This window comes from Natrix helvetica, assembly GCF_964273705.1.
Source record: "Natrix helvetica genome assembly, chromosome: 1".
In the NCBI taxonomy this organism is placed as follows: Eukaryota; Metazoa; Chordata; class Lepidosauria; order Squamata; family Natricidae; genus Natrix; species Natrix helvetica.
Genome location: NC_138548.1, coordinates 260635243 through 260660127, shown reverse-complemented (window position 1 = coordinate 260660127; position 24885 = coordinate 260635243). Strand labels below are relative to the sequence as shown.

Genomic DNA, 24885 nt, shown 5'->3' with positions numbered 1-24885 from the left:
CCATTTTCTTGACTGAATGCAATGATTTAACCTGATTTCTTTGCTTAATCCGACTATTCCGAGACACCAAAACAAACCGCATAGAAGTTTTGCCACCATGACTATGCAGTGGATGGAATAATTTCAAATTAATTGAATGCCTGGTGTCCCTGCCACACCTATTACTATCTTGTGTTCCAACTAATCCTTTGTGTATCATGCACTAACTCAGCAACAGAGAGTTTTGGTTTCCAAACCTGTAAAGTCAGTTTAAACAATATGGGAGAACACATGATCCCACAGGATATGATGCAATGACTAAATTGCTCAATGAGAAAATCTGATTTCATGCCATCCCTTTGTTCAGCTGTCTACCAGGATTCATAAGAACCAATCTGTGGCACTAACTGTAGAAATTAAGTAAGAGCAACCCAGAGATGGTTCCTTATATAACCATGAAGCTTTTTTTTTAATGTAGAGTTGGAAAAGATGTTCTATATAAAAAATGTCAAGAGAACAGCTTTAGAGGGCATTTAATATTTTCTACACAGTAATCTGATTTTTATGAGAGCCAGTTTGGTGTAGTGGTTAAGGTATCTGTCTAGAATTTATGAGACTATGAGTTCTAATCCTGTCTTAGACACAAAGGCAGCTGAATGACTTTGGGCCAGTTACTTTCATTCAGGCCTAGGAAAGAAGCAGTGGCAAACCTTCCCAAGAAAATGCAGGGATTTCTTCAGGCAGTCTCCAAGTCTTGGACATGATTGAACAGAAGAAAAAAAAATCTTATTTATAAAAGAAGACAACAAAAATTTTCTTTCTCTCCCAGAACCACAGTTGATTGCTGCATTTTGTTCATTTTATCAGGAGTAAAGCATATAAATTTTATTTAGCATTAAGGTATCTAGATGTAGTAGTGTTGCAATGTTGATGCAATGCATACTTTTGCACTTTGCAGGGTTTTTTTCTATTGGCTTTCCTCAACTGGTGCCTTTCAGATTAGTCATGCTATCTGGGGATGGTAACGGTTGTAAAATCCAATGGATTTTAAAGGCATGAAATTAAGGAAGACTGAATGTTTAATACTTGAGTCTTTTTTATTACACCAACTACAATAACTGAAACAGAAATACTTTACTGACCTTAAATTGCTGGACTGATTTCTTTAAAATCAGTTTTTTTCTAATTATTTTTCGAACAGCAGAGAGTGGCATGAATATGAGATTTGAACACTTCAATAAGAACACATCTATTTCTTATAATTTCATGTTTATTTATATAGAAAAGCAGGAAAAACCCATTCAATTTATTTTTATGCCTTGACATACTTAGGGAAAGAGATCTGTCTTCTCAAAGGCACATGTGATACATTCCCACAATAAAAAAATATGTTTCTACTTATTTATACATAACTGGTGCAAATCTTAAAATGTAGTAATTCTGGGAGGAGAATTTTAATTTATTTAGTACCTATACAACTCTGGCTTCAGTTGTTTGAAATCAAAGGCAGTAAATATACTCCCGAGAAAATAGTAACTTGATCTGTTCATACCATTCTCTTCCATTTCTGGGGTTCAGCCTGAATTCCACACTAACGCACAACATATAACCTTTTTAATTTTGAACTCAAATCATCCAATTTAAAAAATGTAAGTTTCTTACTCTTAGCTGTTTACCTGTTTAAAACGACAGGAAAAATATTTTGATTGCTGATGTTAAGAAATGTTCAGACCTTGTTGGCAACATCTGCTTGGTTAGTCAACTGCTACATGCATGTCTTTAATTTTGCATCTGAATAGAAAAATCCTTAATGTTACACATTGTTAATGACAGATATTGAAGAAAACGTTTTTAAAAGGCTCCAGGAAAGTTCAAATGTAACTTGAACTTTTCTAGGGAGCTCATCCTCCTTTGATAGAAATATAGTATTTTCTTTTCAAGATTATTTTTTACAGTGACAATTTCAATTAATGTTATCTGTCCAAGTGAAGAATCAGGACCAGTGTTTATGAGCCATGAACACTTACAATAAAACAATGCTCACGTACCATTTAAACTGTATTTACTTCTAATCCAGAAACACACAATTTTAAAAAATAAACTCATTACTTGACTAATGTCTGTAATACATAGGCTGAATTTAAAAATATTGTCACTTAAAGCAAGGAAACATTTGAGCCATGAAAGCTTAAGGGCAGCTTTCAGTCAGGCTGTCTCTATAGAAGAAGCACAGTCCAAATTATGCTCCATCCTTCCTCCTGAAAGCACAGTACATACAACTGTACTCAGAATAGAATTGTAAGAGAAATGCACCAGAGAGGTCCATCATCCTGTATCTCCAGTCTTGCTCAGTGCAGTCACAAAGGCAATGTTAGTCATGTCGGCACACCTTCCTCAGCTGTGTAAGATTCTTCCCTCCAACACTGAACAAGACCCCCTGCAGCAGTGAGTAGGCAGGTTTCAACTGGGTGGAAGGACAGTGACTGGACAGCAGTATTGCACACTGACAAGGCCAGAACAAGGGAGCCCTATGGGAGGGAAGAGGACAAAATGGGTCACAAAATCTACAGAGGACAGAAATTACCTACGGATATATTATTACAACTGTTATCACCACATAGCCTGTTACGAGGAAAATCTGACTTGCAGGACTGCTTGTGACAATGTCCTCTCATTAACCAGCATGATCTTAAGAGAAGAAAATTGGGCAAAGGATTAGGACAGGTAAACCACTAGCAAGGCCAGTTATTTCATAGGAATAATATTAAGAAGAAATTGTCCACATTTGATAATCTGAATTGAAAGAAATGCTACCTAACTCAAGAAGAGAAATAAACAGTGCTCACCTTTTACAAATATAAGCCAAGCACTTAGCTTCAAACCAAATAGAAATGCTTGACTCATGAACTTCAAATATAATACCTGGATCACTTATGTCAAGTGTCATTTACCTGTTAGATTAAAAACCTCCATTGATACTGCTACTGTCTTTATTGTAACTAGGTCCATTTAAACCACTAAGTAAGACCAAATGAAACAAACCAATAAAAACAACTGCTATTTCAGTTCCCAATTTAGATGTCTGTTTCCTACTGATCATTAGTGGATGCTGGGGAAAAAGGGTATGGCTTGCTTTGTTTCCAGAAAAATACGGGCTTTCCAACCCGTCCAACCAAGTAGAATTTTGGTTACACCCCAGTGATTGGCTGACTATAAAGTCAAATGATTGCCTCAAAGGAAAGCCCTTGATTTTCCCAGCTAATCCTGTTTACCTCAACCAGATCCCAGAAATAGACTTTTCCATCTTCTGAGCAGCTCCCAATGTGTGTGTCTCTTTCACTCAGACAGCAATCCATCTTGTAAGTTACATTCTTGTGGCCAGTGTAGCTGGAGATGCAATTGGGAGAAAAAGGAGATTATTCCTGACCATCTTGGAAGATGTTTCCCCATCAAGCCTCCTGAAGCTGCTACCAATTCTTGGGTGAATAGGAAGTTCATTAAAAAAGGACACCATTACAAAATTTGACACAAACTTATTTATAGCCACAGAAGATCTTTACTATATATATTAAAATCTATTACATAAATACATTTTTTCATTATCTCAATAATTAAGGGAAATGTCTAAACGTATATAAAATATTTACCGTATGTGTATTTAAAGAATTGGATCTTGGTCTTCAGCATGCGCTCATACTTCTGTACTGGGAATAGCTGGAGTCAACCTTAGTCTAATTGCTAAAACAGGGGTGTCAAACTCGCATCATTATGGCAGCGTCATGTGATGTATTGTGACTTTTCCCCTCTTCGCTAAACTGGGCGTGGGGCGGGGCCAGAGCGTGTCGCATCTGGCCTGTGAGTTTGACAGCCCTGTGCTAAAGGAAGCATTACAGTTAACAATGAAAAGTGTTTGCTTACTCTCCTAGTAGCTCGCCTGTATCCTTGTCCAGCAACCGCAGTGTAGAATCCAAGCTAGCAGCTAGTGTGCATTGCCCATCCTTGCTGAAACATACACAGGTAATGGGACCTATGATGAAAACATGGCAATGTTGGACGTTATTGCTTCATGCAGTGGATACAAGGGTCTATCTGCATGAAGAAGAAAGAACCTGTTCAAAAAGAAATAAGAAGGTATAGTGGCTTGCAGGTATTATGCCAAGTACTGCTAACTATTATCTAAGAATATATGGATATACTGTACTGTATCATGGAGAAAATCAATGAGTCAACAGTGACAATGATTATATGAATTGATAGTGCATAATCATCAAATGTGAATGCAAGCCTGAAGATACAATTGATGTCCTTGCAGACACTTTTCAGTTTGAAGCTGATAGGAGTCTACCAAACAGAAGATGAAAAAAACTAGTTATTTATCCAGCACAAGACAACTAAAGGTACCATATCCCACAACAAAGTGACATGTTCAAAAATATAGTTCTCCCTTCAGCAGTTTATTGGATATTATATATATGAAACTTACTTCCAATGTAGTCTGCGCAGAGTTCTCCAGCACGGAGGTCATAACGTCGGACGCGTCCATCCACAGAACTGGAAAACAACAGAGCGACATTGATAAGAAAATACTTTGATCCTGAAGTTGCAAACTATGCACTTCAAAAATATCTGTTCTCAAACCAAAACATAGGGTCCTTGTACCCTAAGACTTGCTATGAGTGAGTTTGGATTATGGAATTATGAAAATTTCCAGTACAGTTGTACACGTTCGTTCATCTTCTCACATTTTAGCAAAAATTGACACATGGTTTTAGATTCTGTTCCAAAAGGGGGAAAAGTTATTTTTTAAAAATGAAAACAGACATGGAAAAGTTGAGAATATTTAACATCTTCTCTAATTCTGGATTTAGCAAAGCACCAAATTTGCCTTTTCCAGTTCAAACTTCATCCTATCCTCCTTTACCCTGTAAGAATTTCATAGTCTGAGACTTTCAGACTGGAGATGCCATCTTTGGCTTCATCCAAGATTTGGACTGGATCTGGTCTGCGAGAACGACAGTCCCAGCAACGGACACTGGAGTCAATGGAACCTGCAGAAAAGTAAAGATCCATGCTAAATAAAGGCTAGGATGAACAATCTAAAAGCAATATAGAAGGCAAGCAGATTTCTTACCTGAAAGAATTACAGTGGCCTCCTCATTGAACTGGACACAATTCACCTTCTGTTCAGTTGAAAAAAAGAGAATGTAAAAAGATTAGAACTTGCTATTGTTCTCAACTTATATTTAACTTCCCATTTTTGGGAGCTGAGCTTGGGAAGTGTGTACAAGTCTGCATTATTTTCCAATTCCCTTGTCCTTCAATACTTGAACTGTTGCAAACTTTGGCAGTAGCTGGAATTCCGTACATTTATCTCCTTTATTATTTCATCAATAGCTGTGCAAAGTATTTGAAGGCAAAATGTGTTAGCATGAGTGAAACATTCTTTCTCAAACTGCTGAGGCAACCATATCAGCTAGGAAACTCACCATGACTGCTTAAGCATCTTTTCTTGGTTGTCACTGCATGTATATCATACAGAGCTATTTTGGTTTGCTAATAGACCCAGAAGAATTTTGTCTGTATGTGCTCCGAAACAATTTCAAGGAGAGATGCCTTATTCACGTCTATGTTCTTTGCAACACATCCTTGTACAGCCATAATTCTATCCCTCACCACAGCTAGTTAAACTTAGTAGTTTCATAACTACTAGGCATTATACTTTTCCTTAAATACTCTCATCAGTACCACGGTACAATTTTTTATCACTCCTACTTATTGCCACTCACTATAATCCTCAGCCAGAGATCTTAGTATCAGGTGTGCATAGGTATATTTATTGGGTTTACATTTTTCCAGTAAGATGCAAACACAAGCATACTGAGCAGAAATTAAAATATTCCATTTAACTACGCTAATGAAAAGAACAATTAATAAGTTGTCATAATAATTTTCCCAAATCAGAATACTACAACAGGCTAAATACTTCTGGAGGCACATGATAAAGACAACATCTGTGTGCCTCATAGCAAATGTGCTACTGAACTCACAATTCCTTACTTAAAACCTCAACTTCCCCTCAAAAAATGTAAGATCACTGAAGCTACTTGTGAAAAAATTTCACGTTGACACTGCCTCCTATAGATCATGCTGTGGCTTGTACTTTACAGTACTGGCTCATTGTATGACAGCCCATATAAGTACATACAGTTGCATACCATACAGTTGATGGTATGCATAACTGCTGAACAAGCAAATGATGGCATTTTAGAAAGGTTCCTCTTTTTTATAAATTTTCTTTGGAAGAATATGTTGAAATGCGGAAGCTATTGGGGCAGATATTCTAAGAAAATTCACTATGAGACACAGAGTCTTCCTTCTCCATTTCTTATGTACAAAACCAATAATTCCTTATTCAGCAAATCAACTAGAGTCTTGCATTTTTTCATCTGAGAATTACAATTCCGTTTCTATAATTTTGTTTTCCTTATCCATGTCTCCAATAACATTTGACCTATTCCAGCCAATTCTGAGTTCCATCCAGCTTTTTATCTCCATTTACAAACATTTTATATTATATTTCACATGGGCTTCTGCCAACCAGGAATAAAAAACCAGGGATTCCAAGGCTCTTAGAAGCAGAACACATAACTGTTATCCTCTAAGGTAGAAACTCAGAAGAATTCATATTTCAAAAAGACATAAATCTTCTCATTTTCCAAGCATCCCAAAAGACAAAATACATCTTACCCCTGCATGGCCACGGAATTTGCGAATTACTTGGCCTGTGGCAACATCCCACAGCACAACTGTTTTGTCTGCTCCACATGAACAAAGTTGGCTGTTATCAAATGACCTAAGGAAAACACAGATAAAGAGGGGAATAGAAAAACAAGAGAAATAATTTTCCTTAGTATCTAAATAAAGAGTATTTTTCTTTTTAAAAGCTGTATATGCACATTTTCCATTGTAATGTGTAAGTGTAGAACATATAATGAGCTTCTCAAATTTTTTAGATGTGTCATTTTAACAGCAAAAAAAGGTTTAAATGAATGGACAAGATTTAAAATATGAACATGAGTAGAATTTCCTGGACATTTACTATATCATTTTTTTTCCTTACTCAAACTTTATAGAAACACACTTTTACATAAGAGTAATATTTACATTTTTAGTGTCATAGTAATTTTTTCAGACAGTTTTGTTAGGTTCATTATAGTTATTTCAATATTTTCATTTATTTTTATTTCATTATATATTCATTATTACATATTTGTATTTTTCAAAATACTATTTTTGTAAAGTTCCTTCCCCATCATATAATCCAGTTATTTTAAACTTTCTTAAAGTATTTCAGTGTTTTCAAAATGGATGTTTTTTTTTTAATAAAGTGGATCCACCTGCCCTAGTTCCTACCCTGCAGCATCTAGGACTTCATAGCCATGGCCACAATATGTCTTGAGGAGAGTCCCTTTGTGTGGGTTCCAAAGCTTGAGCGATTTGTCACTGCCACAGGTGAGACAGTAATTTCCATCCACTGAGAGAAAAAGAAAAGTCTCATTTAATGTTAACTAGTTGAGTAAATTCAGGGAATCCCTGGAAGACAGTCAGTTTCATTTCGCTTAGAATGATGCAAATTCCACTATTCATTTTGCAATTTCAAACTTTCTGACCCAACAAGCAAGACACACCTCTCACTAGCTATCTTTTCATAATCCTTACAACTGTTTCCTTGATCCATTCACAAGTAACTAAAAGCTTACAGTTATATACTATTAATTCTACATAAATATGCTTCTGAGTTTTCTCTAGTTCTAATAACTGAAAGCTGCTATTCTATTCTATTCTATTCTATTCTATTTTATGCAATCAGAAATACACTCACCATTGAATCTCACTGCTCTTATAGCTCCTTGTTTACATTCTAATGTACCAAGCAATTTTTGGGGAAGCTCGGGTTTCTTGGGTTTGGGTTCTGGAAAGGCCATCACATAGATGTAGCTTGATTGCTAAATTAAATCCACATGCATAATAGTGAACCTCCACAGCAAAATCTCAAGAATCAGGAATATCCTAAGGCAGACTGATGCATTAGGACTATGTTGCTTCTGGGTACTTGATGCCTCCCGAATTGCATTACCTTATTGCAAAATAGAAGACACACAGAAAACATTTGTCAGTTGCAATCTCCTTGAGCAATCAATTTGGTTTCAAAAATAACATATCAAAATAGATTACTTCAGTCAATGGCTACTTACTAAAACAAATCAAACATGTACTCTATATTTGCTCTGTTGAAGCAACATAAATATCCCCCTGTATTGAATGTAAAACATCTATTTGGGAAGCTGCTGAATAACAACATGCGAGTCTTCTTGAGGCTGTCGGCATCTTCCAATTTCACACCACTTATCTTTACAAGTCTAGCTTGCTTAAGCATACCTAGGGCACTTTAAACTTTCAGAAAGGTCTGCTGAGCATGCTCTTCCTTCAAAACCTTTCAGCTTTAGTCCTTAGGCATTAAACTAACACTTAATTGTTCTTTATGGTATCTTTCTAACACGCCAGCTGTAAAAGTAGTTCCCGACTTACAACCATAATTGAGCTCAAATTTATGTTGCTCAGTGAGACATTTGTTAAGTGAGTTTTGCCCAATTTTACAACTTTGCTCACCACAGTTCTTAAGTGAATCATTGGTTCTTAAATTAATCATCCAGTTGTTAAGTGGATCTGGATTCCCCATTGACTTTGCTTATCAGAAGGTTCAAAAGATGTTCACATGATCTGGGGGACACTGCAACTGTCATAAACATGAACCAGTTGCCAAGCATCCAAATCTTGGTCACATGACCATGAGAATGCTGCAATGGCCATAAATGTGAAAAATGGTCATAAGTCACTTTTTTCAGTGATATTGTAACTTAAAAAGGTAACTAAATGAACTGTTGTAAGTTGAGAACTACCTGTATTGGGCTAGGGTAGGTAAGGACTGAAACCATTTTTATTAGACCAATTGAAGATTCACAAAACCCCAAGTTTTTTAATGTTCAAAAAGTATCAGGCAAAATGACCAAACATTCAGGATAAGCAGGGAAGGGAAGAAACATTGGGATTGGGATTTGATTAGGGCTACAAATAACAGGACAACCACTAGTTGGCAGCAATGATCTAGCCAAATTTCCTTTTTTGTTTCCTTCAAATGTCTATGGAGATTCTCAGTTATCCAGGTCATGGTTGTCCCAAAGGTGCTCCCCCCCCCCCATCCTGCCAGAGGAGAAGAAGCTTCTTAGATGAGAAGCGAAACGTCTTCAAAGAAAAACAAGAAAGTCCAGTTGAAAAAAAGCACCTTTGGGTTTCCGTCAAATGATGGTCGGACTCTGGCAGCCCAGATCCGAAGGTTGTAGTAGACGATGCTACTAGATGGGAGAATCTCCGGATAGTCAAATGGAGTTTTTATGAGGCAGAGGATAGAGGTAGGCTGTACCAGAGATCCTGTCAAAGGACAAATTTTGTATATGTATTTAGAAGCCAGTTATTGAAATTAAACCTCTCTCCTACCCGCCCGCCTCCTCCTCTTCGAATCATGGAACTATGCATGTTGGGAAATCGTTCACATTTCTTAGTAACCTCTTGCAGCTTTTACTTACGAAATAGCAAGAAGAGATTATAGGGAAATGCAGGCGTCGACTCGTCCATTTACATCTCCAATCTAGTTTCATTGGTTCCACCCCCTCTCGGCATAATTTCTTCAAGCGAGAAGGGAAGGGCTACAACATTCTTCCTCCTTCTCATCCTCCTCCAGAAATTTCAGGTTCAAGGCCTTTCCAGCGTCAACATAAGCGTGGACTCATAGGCCGGAACAAAAGCGCCTAAACTCGGGGGTGTTACACTCTTAGTCACCCTCCCTGCGGCACTGAAAGGAAGCGGAAGTTGCTGCAGCCTCGAAAGGAGGTCGCTTTCGGCGCAGTACTGTAGCCCGCGGCATAGTGGGATGTCTAACAACAGTATGGCAGATCCGCGGCGTCCCAACCGCGTTCTCAGGTCAGGCGGCAGTGTGGGTTGGGAGTCGGCATGGTAACGTCACGACTTGGGTCCGGAGTCGCTGTAGCACGGAAGGAGACGGAACGGACAAGTCACGCACGATGGCACGTGACTTGCCTGGGGTCACTATGGCAACATCGGAGCGAATGGAGGGGGGATCTGGCCACTGTCGTTTTAGGGACGGTGGGGGGGCGGAATCACATAGTGGGGAAAAGACAAGCTTACAAAATGGCACGAGCAGAATCTCCCACGGTAGTTTCCTGGGTACTGTTCAAAAGTTAGTGATGCTATAATTTGCATAATCGTATTAAACACGGTACTTAACATCCACAACTCTATGCCAATGAAAGACTGGAACTTTTCCTGAAAAATGGAGTGTAATAGTATTATTTACTTTCAAGAGCTACGGTATATATACACCCTGTGGTAAATTAGCAGCTAACTTAAAACTCCCAGTTCCAGATACAAAATACACAACTATGAAATAATAACGAGAGCTAGAGGTTTTTCTTCTTCTTTGTAGCCCAGTTCCTTTAACTCTAGCCTAACTACTTTTAGTAGTTGTACTAATTGGTGATTATGTAGAAAGGCCCAAGGATACTTAATATTACAACTTCAAAGAGGATAAATTGATACCTGAATAAAGCCTCTGAAAGCATAACATAGTTTGATACTGCTAATTTCAGACTAAAGCTTCAGAGAAAAAATGTATTGGTGTATTGAAATAAGATAGACATGGCTCATGTCCTTTTATTTGAGTGCCTTATTAAATTATGAGTAACTTTATGTTTGGTTGAGGTCTGACTATATTACTTGAATGTACAGGAGGGAAGAGGCAATATACCTTAGATAAAATTTTGGACATATTTTTTCTGCATTATAGAATACATGTAGTGAAGTTTAGTAAAACCAAAAACTAGTAATTATGATTTGAATTTCAGGAACTAAATTGGAAAACTGAAGAAATACAATGGAGTGGTTGCTTGTGTATGAACCTCTAAGTAGAATTATTGAACAGTCAAATGCATTTTCATGATTACATTTAAAAATCCATTATAAATGCATATCAAGAAGGATATGAAAGAAGTTGGGGGAGGGTCATCTAATCCTCTGCTCATCACAGAGTTTGAGATTCCCAATGAGAATGCAGCAATTGCTGTTATTATTGCAAAAACACTCCTAATGTTCAAGTGAAATTTAGTCTCATGACTTCAACTATCAGATCCGATCCTGATAATAATTTTTGTTTTATCTGAAATTAAGATAATGTACATAATTTGTTTTGTTTTTGCCAACTTAAAGTCTGATAATAGTCAATTTTTTTCCCCAGTAGTTTTTCTGGGTATTATTTTTGTTTAATCTCAACGTTTAACAAATAACTAAGAGTAGATGGTGGTAACTAATACAGTAATGCTAAGTGGAGCAGTAGAAACACACCCACATTTAAATCTTGTTAAACTATGTAGTTAAATTAGGCTACTAAAAATCAGATTGTACAATCCTATGTATGGTAATTTATGGATATACCAATTCAGTTTAGAAGGATTTATATCCAAGTAAGTGTACAGCAAGTTGCAATTTTTTACTTGATTTGCAATCTCTCTGCATTGAGATGTTTTATGATTAAGGAATAATTTACACTGCTGCTTTTGCTCATTTCTGTTGAGCAAACTTTTGAACCACCCATGGGATGTCCAGGGCATACAACAAACTAAATAGGCCAATATAGTATGAAGAAAAAATAGAAAAGAGCCCTATATCTTTTGCATGGTTTTTGCTTAAGGAAGCCCCTTTTGTCAAAGGAATCCAATAAAAAGAGATAATTCATCTTGATTTCTGGCCCTCAAATGTTAGTTTTGCCTACATAGATAGTCTTTGGCTTATGTCATTCACTCAGTGACCATTCAGAGTTACAGTGGTACTGAAAAACTACACCACAAACTTACAACCAGCCCTTGAAGTTCCAGCTGTTAGCTTTGCCTACAAAGATAGTACTTGGCTTACATTCATATGTTCATTAACCCAGTGTTTTTCAGCCACTGTTCCGCGGCACACTAGTGTGCCGCGAGATGTTGCCTGGTGTGCCGTGGGAAAAATTGAAAAATTCGAAAGATTAAAAAAAAAATGTCAAATTTTCGCCCAGTAGGCGGGCGCCGGACTGTGTCCTGGGTATGGGGGGGTGGGGTTTTTGACCCCACCCTCAGCCAGCAGGGGCGCCGATTGGCACTCCTCAGGGGGACACCCTCCACTTTTCTGATGTCCGGGCTGTGATTGGTCCAGACTCCAGCCTGGACCTATCACAGTAGGACATCATCTTCCAACTTCCTTCCCGCCCGAGCACAGTGTGCGACGTCGCGACTCGAGTCACCAGGAGGACCGGAGCAGGAGGAGACGGAGTAAATATAAAAGTAATAATAAAAGTAAGGGCTCGCCTCTTGCACACGGGCGTTCCGATCAGATCCGCCTGGCGGGGACGAGAAGCGAGGAGGCAGAAAAAGAAACGGAGGCTAAGGAGCTTCCCCCCTGCCTCCTCCCAGCAAAAATCTAACTGGGGAGCCGGGCGGGCAGTAGCAAATTAGCCGATCACGCCGCGTGATCAGCTAATTTGCTACTGCCCGCCGGCTCCCTGATAAGATTTTTGCGGGGGGGGGAGAAGCTCCTTGCCTCCGTCTCTTTTTCTCCCTCCTCGCTTCTTGGGGCTCCACCAATGGGGGAGTAAGGCCCGCCCAGCGCCAGGCTTTGGGCTAACACAGAGGTCTGCAAAGGTGGCTGTTTTAGGACTGGTGGACTTCAATTCTCAGAATTCTGGGAGTTGAAGTCCACCAGTCTTAAGAGCCAATTTTGCAGATCCCTGCCTGGGCTAATATGATTGATGCCCTTGGTGGACTTCAACTCTCAGAATTCAGAGCCAATTTTGCAGATCCCTGCCTGGGCTAATATGATTGATGCCCTTGGTGGACTTCAATTCTCAGAATTCTGGGAGTTGAAGTCCACAAGTCTTCAAGCTGTCAGGTTTGAAGACCCCTTGGGTTTTTTTTCCTAAAGGGTTAGGGATGCAAGGATCTTGTAACTTGACAGCTTTAAGACTTTAAGACTTTAAGACGTGTGCTTCAAATAACATTTTCTAATGGTGGTGTGCCTCGTGATTTTTTTCATGAAACAAGTGTGCCTTTGCCCAAAAAAGGTTGAAAAACACTGCATTAACCATTCAAAGATACAGTGGTGCTGAACCTACTGAAATTGATTTACAATCAGCCCTTGAAGTTCCAGCTGTTGCAGGATCCCTATGGTTGGCTGATAACGATCTGGGGGCCCAACTCACAATTATGACATCACAGTAAGGCACATCCTATGATTGTCATTTGCAGGTTATCATGCAAGTTTTGCGTAAACAATGAAAAACTGGCAGGGAAGGTTGCAAGTCACTCCAGTAAGTCATTTTTTTCTGTCCCACCCCGCCCAGGAACTCATTATGGACTATGAGATCCCAGAGGTCTCGTATTCTATAGTATATCCCAGACCGCCACCTCACTGTAGATCAGTGCTTCTCAAATAGTGGGGCGGGCCCCCCAGGGGGGGCGCATGGCTCCGTAAAGGGGGGCTCAGCTCAAATTATTTTATATATTTTTGTTTTGCAGGTTAAAGTTTTTTTTAATATTGTGTTCCTTTAAATCCTGTGCTCCTTTAAATCTTTTGTGCTACAGTTAATAAAGCTATTCTTTGTTGTAAATTGATCCACATTTCTTTCTTTTTTTATTCTCTTATACGTTAATAAGGATACAGTGTTATGCAGAGGTGTACTTATAACAATTTTATAGACAAATGATACTATTTACAGTCGCACGGGGGGCATGAAATGTTTTCTTCTTCCTAGGGGGGGCATGACAGAAAATAATTGAGAAGCACTGCTGTAGATCAAGCCTGTTGCAGCACCTTTGCTGGCCCTCCTCAGCCTCTGAGGAGACCTGCCTGTGCTTCCTAGTGCTTGCAGCGCCCCCTGTGGCACCTGTGCAATTCCTCCTTACTTGGGAGACCTACCTCTTGCCACTCGGATTACAACAGAAACCAGTGCTGCCAGGATTGCTATCATTAAACAATGCAATCTGGTGATATCATGTTTTACATCCACAACACTTAAATGAAGGCAATTTTGTCGTAATTGCTGCCTTAATCTAAGTGCTACCAGTGTGAGCCTTACATATGAACAGTTAATCAGTAATTCATAATATCGTTTTTATTATTCTATTTAATATACTAGATTATACTTTAGCAACCAGAATTGGGGCAAGCAAGTCTATCATTAAGGGAAGTGTTCACTAAGTGAAACTGCAACTATGTTTATAGTCTTACTCCAGCTTTCCTTTATTTACAGACCTGTTGAGGGTCATAAATGTGAGGATTTGTAAAGTTACTTTAGTCATAACTATGATGGTAACTAAACAAGGCAATCGCTAAATAAGAATTTCTTTTCCTCCCTTTCCATTCAATCATGTTTGATTCTCGGAGATTGCCTGGAAAAGTTCCTACAGTTTTCTTGGCAAGGATTTTCAGAAGTGGTTTACCATTGCCTCCTTCATAGGGTTAAGAAAAATGTTTAGACCAAGGTCACCCAGCTGGCTTTATGCCTAAAGCAGGATTAGAACTCATGGTCTCCTAGTTTCTAGCCAGATGCCTTAATCACTACACAAAACTGGCTTTCAGACAAAGACTACCTATACACAAATTTTATAGATTTAATTTACAGAGCTTAACTCCTAATCCTGCTTTTCATTTTTGTTCATATTAAAAACAAGACTGCTCTCCCATTGTTTGGTCTTTATTATTTGAAGTGGTTGAAACAGAATACCCTTCATTAAAATTTAGAGTATGCTGAAGTATCACTTGGGGGAAAATACTAAATATTGATACCGTTTCTTTTTCAAGCTTTTGACTTTGACCTTGTATGAAAGTTTTATTTTTTTCAGGGAAAGTAGAGTTTATGTTTTCCTCATCAGTTCAGAATTGTTGCTAGAAATATTTGTTTTGGGTTTGAATACAATGTAATGCTTTTTTATAATGAATTTTTATTTGCAGATACAAGCCTCCAACTACAGAAAACAACCCTACTTTAGAAGATCCTACACCAGATTATATGAATTTGCTAGGGATGATTTTCAGCATGTGTGGCTTAATGCTAAAAGTAAGTATTAGAATACCCAGGTTTTGACCGAAAGACATCAAGAGCACTAACTGAACAAATCAAGTAAACTGTTTTACTGCTTACATATTATAGTACAATTACTGAATTGCTATTGGATAATATAGTATTTTGCAATAAAATCTGGATTATTCTTTGTAACTCCAGTTTTCTTTCTTTCCAGAGTTGAATTGGATTCATTAGACAATATTTCTCAGAAATTTTTCTGCCAACTTTCAAATGCTGACTAGTTACTATTTAACCTTCAGCAATAAATTAATAGCTTAATGTTTCAATTCATATTAATTTGGAATTTATTTTTAACAGTTTTAGCTAAATTTACATAGGCTATTTAAGATGTATCAATGTAAAATATTCTAGAAGAAATCAAAAGTGACTTTAAAATCTGTATAAGCATCGTGCAGCATTATAGATAATAGGATGGTTAAAATCAAATTCCTTTCATTAGAGGAATGCTTTGCTGTGTATCCATGCTACAGGAAATAGATAAAGATATATCCTGTGCAAGGGCTCTTTTCATTAACTTCAGTTTGAGTCTCCCTAAGGGAGCTGAATTGTGCCTAGAGGATAACGTGTCTTCTGTGTAAAAGTGATAATACCCATTAGCCATAGTACCATCATATATACAAATGTTTTTGAAAATATGTCAATTACTTTACAACTCATTCAGATCTCAATTCTAGATTAAAATATCTAAGAGTTTAATTATATCAGATCACTTAGCATTAAGAGACACATTAATAGTAATTCAACTGTACACTTTGAATGGATGGCCTGTATGAAATAGCAATTATGGTTATGTAATCAAGCCATCATCAGGTTACTAAACATAGAAATTCAGTTTAATTATGAGATGAATGTAAGTCTTAGTGTCATTTATTTGATTCTCAATCATCAGCATCTTTTTTTTACAGATGGCCAAGGCATTGTTCACATACGAATAATCTATACCTGTAATATGAAATATTTTGACTAGTGCTAAAATAATCTTAAGAGAGAGGGGGAGGGAGGGAGGGAGAGAAGGGGGGGGGAGAGTTTATATTTGAGGTGACACTATACAAAGTTTAGGAAAAATCCATAAAAACCTACATTGTAATAACAGTGTATTGAAATCTGTATTGTGGTTTTCAGAAATAATAAAATCTCTATCTGAATGTCTGTAAAGATTCTCAGTCATCCAGGTCATGGTTGTTCCAAAGTTCTTTGGGATCTCTTTCTGAATGTATTAATAAAATGTTTTATAAATAAAATTGATAAAAAGACATTGATGTATTTTTCTAGTCTTCTTTAGAAGTTCTGTGGTACTAATTCTCAACATATATATTTTTCTTGTTAAGATTACTAAACCCCAAAACTTCATATCAAATATATTTCTTTTGAAATTAGAATTTTCAGTTTATATTTCTCATTGATAATGGCATTTAATTCAGTAGAACCAACTGAAAAAGTATGAGTTCATTAATATATGACTTTATTTTTGTCATATGTATTTTATAAGTAACTTTGTCATAATGCTTTAGCAATATTTATTAATTTTTTAAATGAACGCTGAGGTCATAGGAAAAATGAAGTGGAATATTTATAATATTGTTAAACTTTAATAACTCTGATGTATCTGTGACCCCATGAGGTTCTCATCATATTTTTCCATGGTGTTTGCAGTTAAAATGGTGTGCTTGGATTGCTGTCTACTGCTCATTTATAAGTTTTGCCAACTCTAGGAGCTCAGAAGACACCAAACAGATGATGAGCAGTTTCATGTAAGCTGTGTTTTTACTTCTTTCAGACTTGTTTCTTTCTTTCTTTCTTCTTTCAGATTATGTCTGATTTGCCAAGGTCTTCATTTCTGAATACATAGATCTTGCTCTGGAAATACTTTCTCAGGAATGCTAATTACAAAGTTCTCAAAATTCCAAATATGCCTACTAGCCCCAAAAGCTTACTGATTCTTGTTTTTCTTTTGATTTAAGTAGCTTTTTCTCTGATAGTGAGTCATTTTATAATACTTATCTTCAGAGTAAAAACTGTTTCGTTTCTCATCAAAGTGTAGCATTGATGCTTTATGATAGATTGATAATTGAAGCTGCCTTCTCTTCCTCCTTTCTGCTGAGTTTATACTCCTTTCACAACAGTGGGATACATCACTCACCGATAAGAAAAATGGCCAAATAATGGAATCTGGAAGACTAGCAGAAATGAGCAAAAATTGGGCTGTTTTTTGCTCCCCCCTCAGCCCCCAGCAGCACTCTATAAGCCTCCATAAGGCTATGCATGCAAATTTTTTGACAAAAAACGGGCTGTTTTTTTGCTCCCCCCCCCAGGAGCACTCTGCAAAGCCCCCCAAGGCTATTCATGCCTTTTATTTGGGAAAAAATGGGCCCGTTTTCGTGAAAAACGGGCCGTTTCGGGTAGGTTTGCAGAGTGCAAAAACTTTTTTTTCCTTTTGGAAAGCTCTTTAGTTAGAATGATTGATGAGAATTACATTGATCAAGTGCTGTGCCAGCAGAAACAAGTCTTAGGTACTGCAGGTTGTCAGATTTCCTTCTCCAGCATATGGATAAATACACCTTGAAACATCTCCCTACCTACCTACTGTATTTCTCTCCCTCTCTCTCCCCCTCTATCTACCTACCTACCTACTCTCTCTCTCTCCCTACCTACCTACTGTATCTCTCTCTCTCTCCCTCTACCTACCTACTCTCTCTCCCTACCAGTGGTGGGTTCCTGCTGGATCGCACCGGATCGCGCGCGCTCCCTTTCAGCGCTCCACCTGGCTTGCGCGCTCCCTTTCAGCGCTCCACCTGGCTTGCGCGCTCCCTTTCAGCGCTCCACCTGGCTCTCGCGCTCCCTTCCGGCGCTGAAACCGGAAGTACAGTCTTGCCCCGCCCCTGGCGAAGCAACGACGCCTGCCTGCGCTCCACCAGCTCGGCTGGGAACGGAGATGTTTCCTCAGCGGAGTGGAGCGCCTGAAAGGGAGCGCGCAAGCCAGGTGGAGCGCTGAAAGGGAGCGCGCGCGATCCGGTGCGATCCGGGAGGAACCCACCACTGCTCCCTACCTACCTACTGTATTTCTCTCTCTCTCTTCCTCTACCTACCTACCTACTCTCTCTCTCTCCCTACCTACTTTATCTCTCTCTCTCTCTCCCTCTACCTACCTACCTCTCTCTCTCCCTACCTACCTACTGTATTTCTCTCTCTCTCTCTAACCCTCTACCTACCTACCTACCTACCTACCTACCTACTCTCTCTCTCTCTCCCTACTTACCTACTGTATTTCTCTCTCTCTCCCTCTATCTACCGACCTACTTTTTTTTTTAAATTGCCTCTTCAAAACCTTGGTGCGTCTTATACTCCAGTACATCTTATACTCCGAAAAATACAGTATGGAGTTTTCCCTCGCTTTACTCTTTCTTTTTTGAGGAGGGAGTGGGATTGCCTTGAATTGAAGATCATTTATAAGAGTTTCAGAATATCCTTATCAGGATATTACAATGCAACCCTATGGCTTAAATATATCTGTCTGATATCACAATTACAAGGGACAGGTATTGCCTCATGTCACTACAGTCATATTATTTTCATTATTGGAGCTATCAGCAGATGCCTATGTGATAATCTTCCTTTCTAATAAATATGGTGTTTACCTCAGGTTTTTATATTGTGGAAGCAACTCTCTGTTACAGTTTTCAAACTCTGTGGGGTTTCAATTAATGTGGAAATGCTAGATTTTTACATTTTTAAAGATTTTATCCTAGCTTCCCTCTTTCTCTATTTGTGTCAACAGATTAAGTAATAAACTAGCATTCTCCTTTTTTAGTTTGTCTTCTTGCTCATTGACCTTCTCTTTTTAAGGCTCTTCTGTTCCTTTTAGGATTATAATGCTTACATCGAACAAGAAAATATTTGTAGATTCATGTTATTCTTTTCTCACAAAAGCTCTTATTTTCTTGATTCTAAAGTTTCAGTTCTTTTTGCTAACAAAAATCATCCAGTAACACTAATGATTCTAAATTTAATAACTTCTTGTTAATTTGGAAAGGTATTTGTTTTGTGAGCCACTACTATTAGGCAAATAGTTGAGGCTTCGAGGGCAAGAAGTGTTCATTTAGTTTCTCAGTTGCTAATTATTGCTGAGGAAAACACTTGCAAGAAATAAATTTAGACTGGTGTCAAATGCATATTCCTGAGCATTTTTTTTATTTGATTACCTATTTTGGAAATCTGGGATAACTAATTAATTTTGATATTATTGTGGATAAAATGTTAAGGATTCTAAATTAATTCTGTCACTACTCTTTTTTTTTCAGGTTGTCTATTTCTGCTGTAGTGATGTCTTATCTTCAAAATCCTCAGCCCATGTCTCCTCCTTGGTGAAAAAAATAACCCTTATCTTTAAAACTCATCTTCGCAAGTAGTTAGATTATCCTGTTCAGAGTAGAAGGTTTTCTTATACAACATAAATTTAATTGCACAGGTATACCATTGCAACGTATTGGGAATGTTTACTTTGCTATATCAATAAAGTAATTATTGTTAAATATTCATTGGCTACTTTGCCAAATTTTCTTAACATGTTAAGAATGCATCTTATTTGATTGCCAGTATAACTCTCAGCCAAGCCAATATAAACAAAGAATTCTCATTGTATTCCCTGGACTATTAGGGGGGTCTGCTCCATAGAAAAAAGAATCAGCGTGGTCCAGGAATAAGTTTATTGTCAATAAATATATTTTAAAAATTGTAGCTAATTAGCATACAACAGAAATAATGTCTTGGGAAATATAAAGCTTTTTGTATCTATAGAAGTAGGCAGCTTTTCCCATAGCTTTTAATCAAAATAGCGTGTTGTAGAGGCATGTACTACTTATTATCTATGAAGTATATGAGACAAGGATCTTCCCAAAAAGATACCCACACTTATATCAAGAATTGGATGAATCCAGAGAGAATTGTATTCGTTCGCTATGCAGTACTACTACTTTTTTGTAGGTACATTGAATCTGTGTACTACAGTTTAACAGCGTTGTCATCATTGATATGCTTTGTGTAAAAGGGTTCAAATTTGTATTAGAGAACAGGCATAGAAAGGGGACATTCTTAATTTCTGAAAAATTAATTAGAAGCACCTTTAGTCATGGACTAAAGAGTATCTTTATCTTTTTTTTTTTACTCAAACAAGAATGAACAATTAATAAGTGAAAGAGTGACAGCTTTAGGCTTTTTGGTTGCTTCAAAGCAGTGTTCTTTGGCTAACGTCCAAAGACTGGATTGCATCTGGTGATTCATGAGTCTCCCATCTCTCTCTTTCCCTTCCCACTCCCTGCCTGCAGCTTTCGTACTTTTAGACAATGCTAAATAGCCTGATGAAATGGCACAGCTGGGATATTGAGGAAAGGGGTACATATCAGGATGGAGAGTACATGGTCCGGCATCTAGTAGGAAGGAAGCCTGGTCTGAATTTGTAGGGAACAGGGAGGACTCTCTGTTATTTATTGATGTACCCTATAAATAGATAACACATCATAAGGAACAAAATTAGATTATATTGAGCACATCTGCAAAAAATTTTCTGAGAATTTAAGTTCAGCTAGATACTGTGTGCTTTCATCTTTCTTGAGGATTTTTATTCAGATCCATTTTAATACGGATTCGTTCTGGAATGCTAACTGACTGCAGCCAGTCATCGCATTGTCACAAATGCCGATTGCCTCTGTCGCTTGGGAAATCAGCATTTCCTCCTTTCAGACTGCTAAATGTGTCTCAGCAAGAAGAAAAGGAGGTAAAATCTTTAGAGCTCTATTATGCTCACTCAGTTCTCAAGGACAACTGAGCATATTTTTTCAACTTTGTGAGGCTTGTTTATGGGTAGGGTGGTGATAATTCTCACAGCATGCATTGTGTTGACAGAGCTAGGAATTGGCATTTCGTTCCAAAGAAAAGCCGTGTGATGCATTGTTTTTCTTTCTGTACTGCCAGAGGCCACCTACAGTCTTGTCCTAAATTGCTCCCATGCAGTGTAATGTTTTGAATGGGCTAATGAAGGGAAAAAGAAAAAAAACTATGTTACGAGGCAAGATGGTTTGTAATGGCCATGTGGATTGTGGGGGGGAGTCAGGGGGGGGAAGCAAAGAGAAACCATGTCCCTGCCTGAACACTCACCCATCTGTTTTCAATAAATTTATTTCCTTTCTGGACTATGGATAATCCTGTGCCTTTAAGAGAAAAGCGCCCACCCACCTCTTCTTCCCACCCCCAATCTATTTTGGCTTGCTGCTGTTTTCATTTCCGCTTTCCTGTTCCGCATCTGGTGCCAGGAAATTCCCCACTTCCGCACTTGCTGGCCAGGAGACGGGGGTGGATCGGAGACGGGGGTGGATCGGAGGCTGCCGCGTAGTCAGTGCGGAATGCAGCCGGAGGGGGTATCAGCATCTCCTTTTAATCACTCACCACCCAGACGGCTTAATGAAGCTGAGTTGGAGTGCATTCATCCACCCTGACATAGATTTCCTCAGCTTCTTAGCTAGGTTGTGGTGCAGGTGGCTGAGCGGCTAGATTTAGGCATCGTTTAATTGTGTTGATGCGGGAGGAACCAGGAAAAAGCACTTCAGCCTTTGCACATACATATCTGTGTTTGCTTAAATAAATTTCAGCTCCTGTTCATACATCACGCTGGGAGGCTAATCTGTAGCACAGCAACAAAGGCGCTGCTATGGCACATAAACATTGCGCCATAGAAGCTGAGGGCTAAGTTTAAATGACATGGCAAATCATCATATTCAAGAACTTAAACCAAGCTGAAGTATTGGGAGTTTTAATTCTGTCTGGTAACTTTCCCTTCTATGCTTTCATCTCACATGTTTGGCTGGTAAAGAAGAATCCGCATTTGCAGTGACATCGGTCGATGCTATTTTGAGTTAAAATCTTGGTCTTTCTTAGAGGGGCCCAATGAGCTAGGAGGTTCTTCTGCCCAATCCTTGGTGAAAGAAAGCCTCAAGAATGGCCCTGAAATAAACTGGGGGGCAGGTAGTTAATATACTATATATATTAAGTATAAGGATTTTTCTATTTGATTTTAGGGAGAGAACTGGGTCTAATATACGTAATTCAAGGAAGCAGAGAAATTTCTGGCTTCCACTCTAGCTGAATCCCTTCCCTTCCGCTTCCCTTTCCCCTTCCGCTTCCCCTCCCTCAAATAGAGCAGTGCATCCTGTTTGATAACTGCAGTCTGAACTTTAGTACAGATGGGAGATCTTTGCCCAGCAGGATTTGCTGAACAAAATTATGTTCTCATTTAAAGCACACCACAATTTGGAGGTGGATTACTAACCTGTCAATCAAGAAGGCCTAGTGTGACTAGTTAGCTAATTAATTATTTAATCAATTATATCTATCTTTTCATCCAGGAACTTAATAGCCTCTCTCTTGCTTCCCCCCCCCCCATAACTTTAACAATAATCCCAAGAGATAAGTTGGGCTGTGAGAAAGCATTTGCCCCAAATCATCCTGTAATCTTACATGACTGATATTTTGACCCTGCCACTACTGCCTCCACATAGTATTTTCACTGATGCTATTAATATACTACTTGATGTGAAATGCTGCTGTTGAATTTAGGAACGTATGCCAGATAAACAGAGTACTGTTACAATAATGAAAGCCAATTTGGAGTAGTGGTTAAGGCAACACTATAAACCAGAAGACTGTGAGTTCTAATTCTGCCATGGACAAAGCCAGCTGGGGGACTTTAGGCCGGTCCCTCTCTCTCAGCCCTAAGAAGCAATGGCAAACTTCTGAAATCTTGCCAAGAAAGCTGCAGGAATTTATTCAGTCAGTCACCATGAGTCAAAAACTGACGTGAAGACACACACATTAAAATAATACCTCTGTATTATAGTTCAAGGGGCATGGGAAAATATTTTAGGAGGGAGCAACCATTATTAAGAGCTGCCATTGTTCTCTTAATTTCCCAGTTACCTAACAGTAAAAAAGTAGCCATAGGTCTATGCAACCTAGGCCCGCACAAGGAAAGAAAAGAGGCAGCTTTTGAGATCCAGGCACAAAGATCTTTTATCCATGAAGGATGGCATCATCTTCCCTGTAAAGGTCATTAGCTGACAAAATGGAAGTTATCAGTTTTACTGATTTGCATGCACCAATACACTGATTATTAGGGCTCCCTCAGCACTTCTGAAGTCACAAAGGGAAATTAAAGCAAGGGGAGTGTAAATATAGTGCCTGCCTACAATTCCTGAAAGTATCCAGGATCAGAAAAGAGGCAGTTGTTTTAAATAGTGGCAGGTAGTACTACATTTGTACTGTACATGTCCTGAAGCATCTTTTTGAAATCAAATCTGAGACATTGCACACCCCTACTTTCGTATATGCATAATCTCACATTCTATACAACAGACTTCTCTATATACACACAGTACTTCAGCTTCTCTGCGTCATATAAATTCCATATATTTGAATTAAGTATGTTTTTGCTTCAGGAATACTGTATGATATGTTTGGTGAGCAACTACTGTAGTTATACTAAAGATCCACCTTGAGAAGGAATGGGGTTGAGACCACAGTTTTATTCCTTGATGCTAGTTATGTATTTTGCTATTTATGTTTTTTATCTCTTGCTTTGAATTGAAGATTTTTCGTAAGTTTCTCTTGGTTAAAAAAAGTGTTGGTCTTTGAAATAAACCATATATATATGGTTTACTGTGTGTATATAGAGAAGTCTGTTGTATAGAATGTGAGATTATATATATATATATATATATATATATATATATATATATATATATATATATATATATATATATATATATATATATATATATATATATATATATGTTGTATTTGTGCTGATAATTAGGTCATACCAGGGGTTGTAACACAAACACACACACACACACACACACACACACACACATATATATATATATATATATATATATATATATATATATATATATATATATATATATATATATAAAATTTATATTATTTTGAGAGGCAAAAATGGCATGGGCTTTACATTCTATGAATGTGGAGAAGAAGGTAAATTATTTTTGTGTGATTCCTTTGGATAGGAAAAACATCGGGTGACCAGGGTATGACAAAGCCTTGCAGATTCTATTGCTTTCAAAGAAGTCAGCAGCTCCTGGGTAATGATAGAATAAGGTAAAATATTGCTTGGTTGTTTATAGCAGGCAGATTTACTAAAGATTCTAGAATAGGATAGAATTTGTAGGGAAATGAACACTAAATATACTCTGAGGGGACACCAGACAGACAGCTCAAGCACTAATGATCATATTTATTTATCAGTGGTTTTGACCAAGATGTTCCTTTTTCTTCAAAACTTACATTGCCTTGCAAATCTCACTAAATTTTTCAGTAGTAATCAAGGATAAGATTTTGCCAGCCATCCTGTTGTTATTTCAACCTGACCAGCGTGCCACGGGAAAATTTGCAAAGGCCACCCTGCTGAAATGAGGTATAAGGAGTTGTCAAAGTGTTCCAAAGACTCCTCCCTAAGACTGCACCCATGAGATCCAGCATGTGCAGTCAGACAGTGGGAGGAACAAAAGATGAATCTGTAGGAGGAGAAATGGTCTCAGAAGTCCTGAGGCAACAAGAGCATCACCTAAGGTAGAAAAGAAAGCCCAGTCTAA

The 24885-nt window shown here is 38.1% G+C and overlaps 2 protein-coding genes across 5 annotated transcripts in view; one reads left to right on the top strand and one right to left on the bottom strand.

Moving 5' to 3' along the window:
- Window positions 1-1231: 1231 nt before the first annotated feature.
- Window positions 1232-24885, bottom strand: part of WDR83 (WD repeat domain 83) — a 34234-nt gene continuing 10580 nt past the window's right edge. The window contains exons 1-11 of one of the 4 annotated variants that reach the window (XM_081940072.1): window positions 13267-13557; window positions 9323-9468; window positions 7862-8116; window positions 7393-7513; window positions 6727-6832; window positions 5111-5159; window positions 4901-5027; window positions 4463-4530; window positions 3898-4006; window positions 3252-3366; window positions 1232-2507 (exon numbers count right to left, since the gene is read on the bottom strand). In XM_081940072.1, the coding sequence (XP_081796198.1) occupies window positions 2355-2507; window positions 3252-3366; window positions 3898-4006; window positions 4463-4530; window positions 4901-5027; window positions 5111-5159; window positions 6727-6832; window positions 7393-7513; window positions 7862-7964 (951 nt within the window). In that variant the 5' untranslated portion in view covers window positions 7965-8116; window positions 9323-9468; window positions 13267-13557 and the 3' untranslated portion in view covers window positions 1232-2354. Of the gene's footprint in view, window positions 2508-3251; window positions 3367-3897; window positions 4007-4462; window positions 4531-4900; window positions 5028-5110; window positions 5160-6726; window positions 6833-7392; window positions 7514-7861; window positions 8117-9322; window positions 9469-9623; window positions 9756-13266; window positions 13558-24885 lie in introns of those variants that run through there. The other 3 variants (XM_081940071.1, XM_081940073.1, XM_081940074.1) reach the window with 3 other exon arrangements.
- Window positions 9882-19756, top strand: WDR83OS (WD repeat domain 83 opposite strand). The gene is made up of 4 exons (XM_081940110.1): window positions 9882-10017; window positions 15091-15196; window positions 16877-16974; window positions 19522-19756. The coding sequence occupies exons 1-4, from the start codon at window positions 9968-9970 to the stop codon at window positions 19586-19588; spliced, it is 321 nt and encodes a 106-aa protein (XP_081796236.1). The 5' UTR covers window positions 9882-9967; the 3' UTR covers window positions 19589-19756.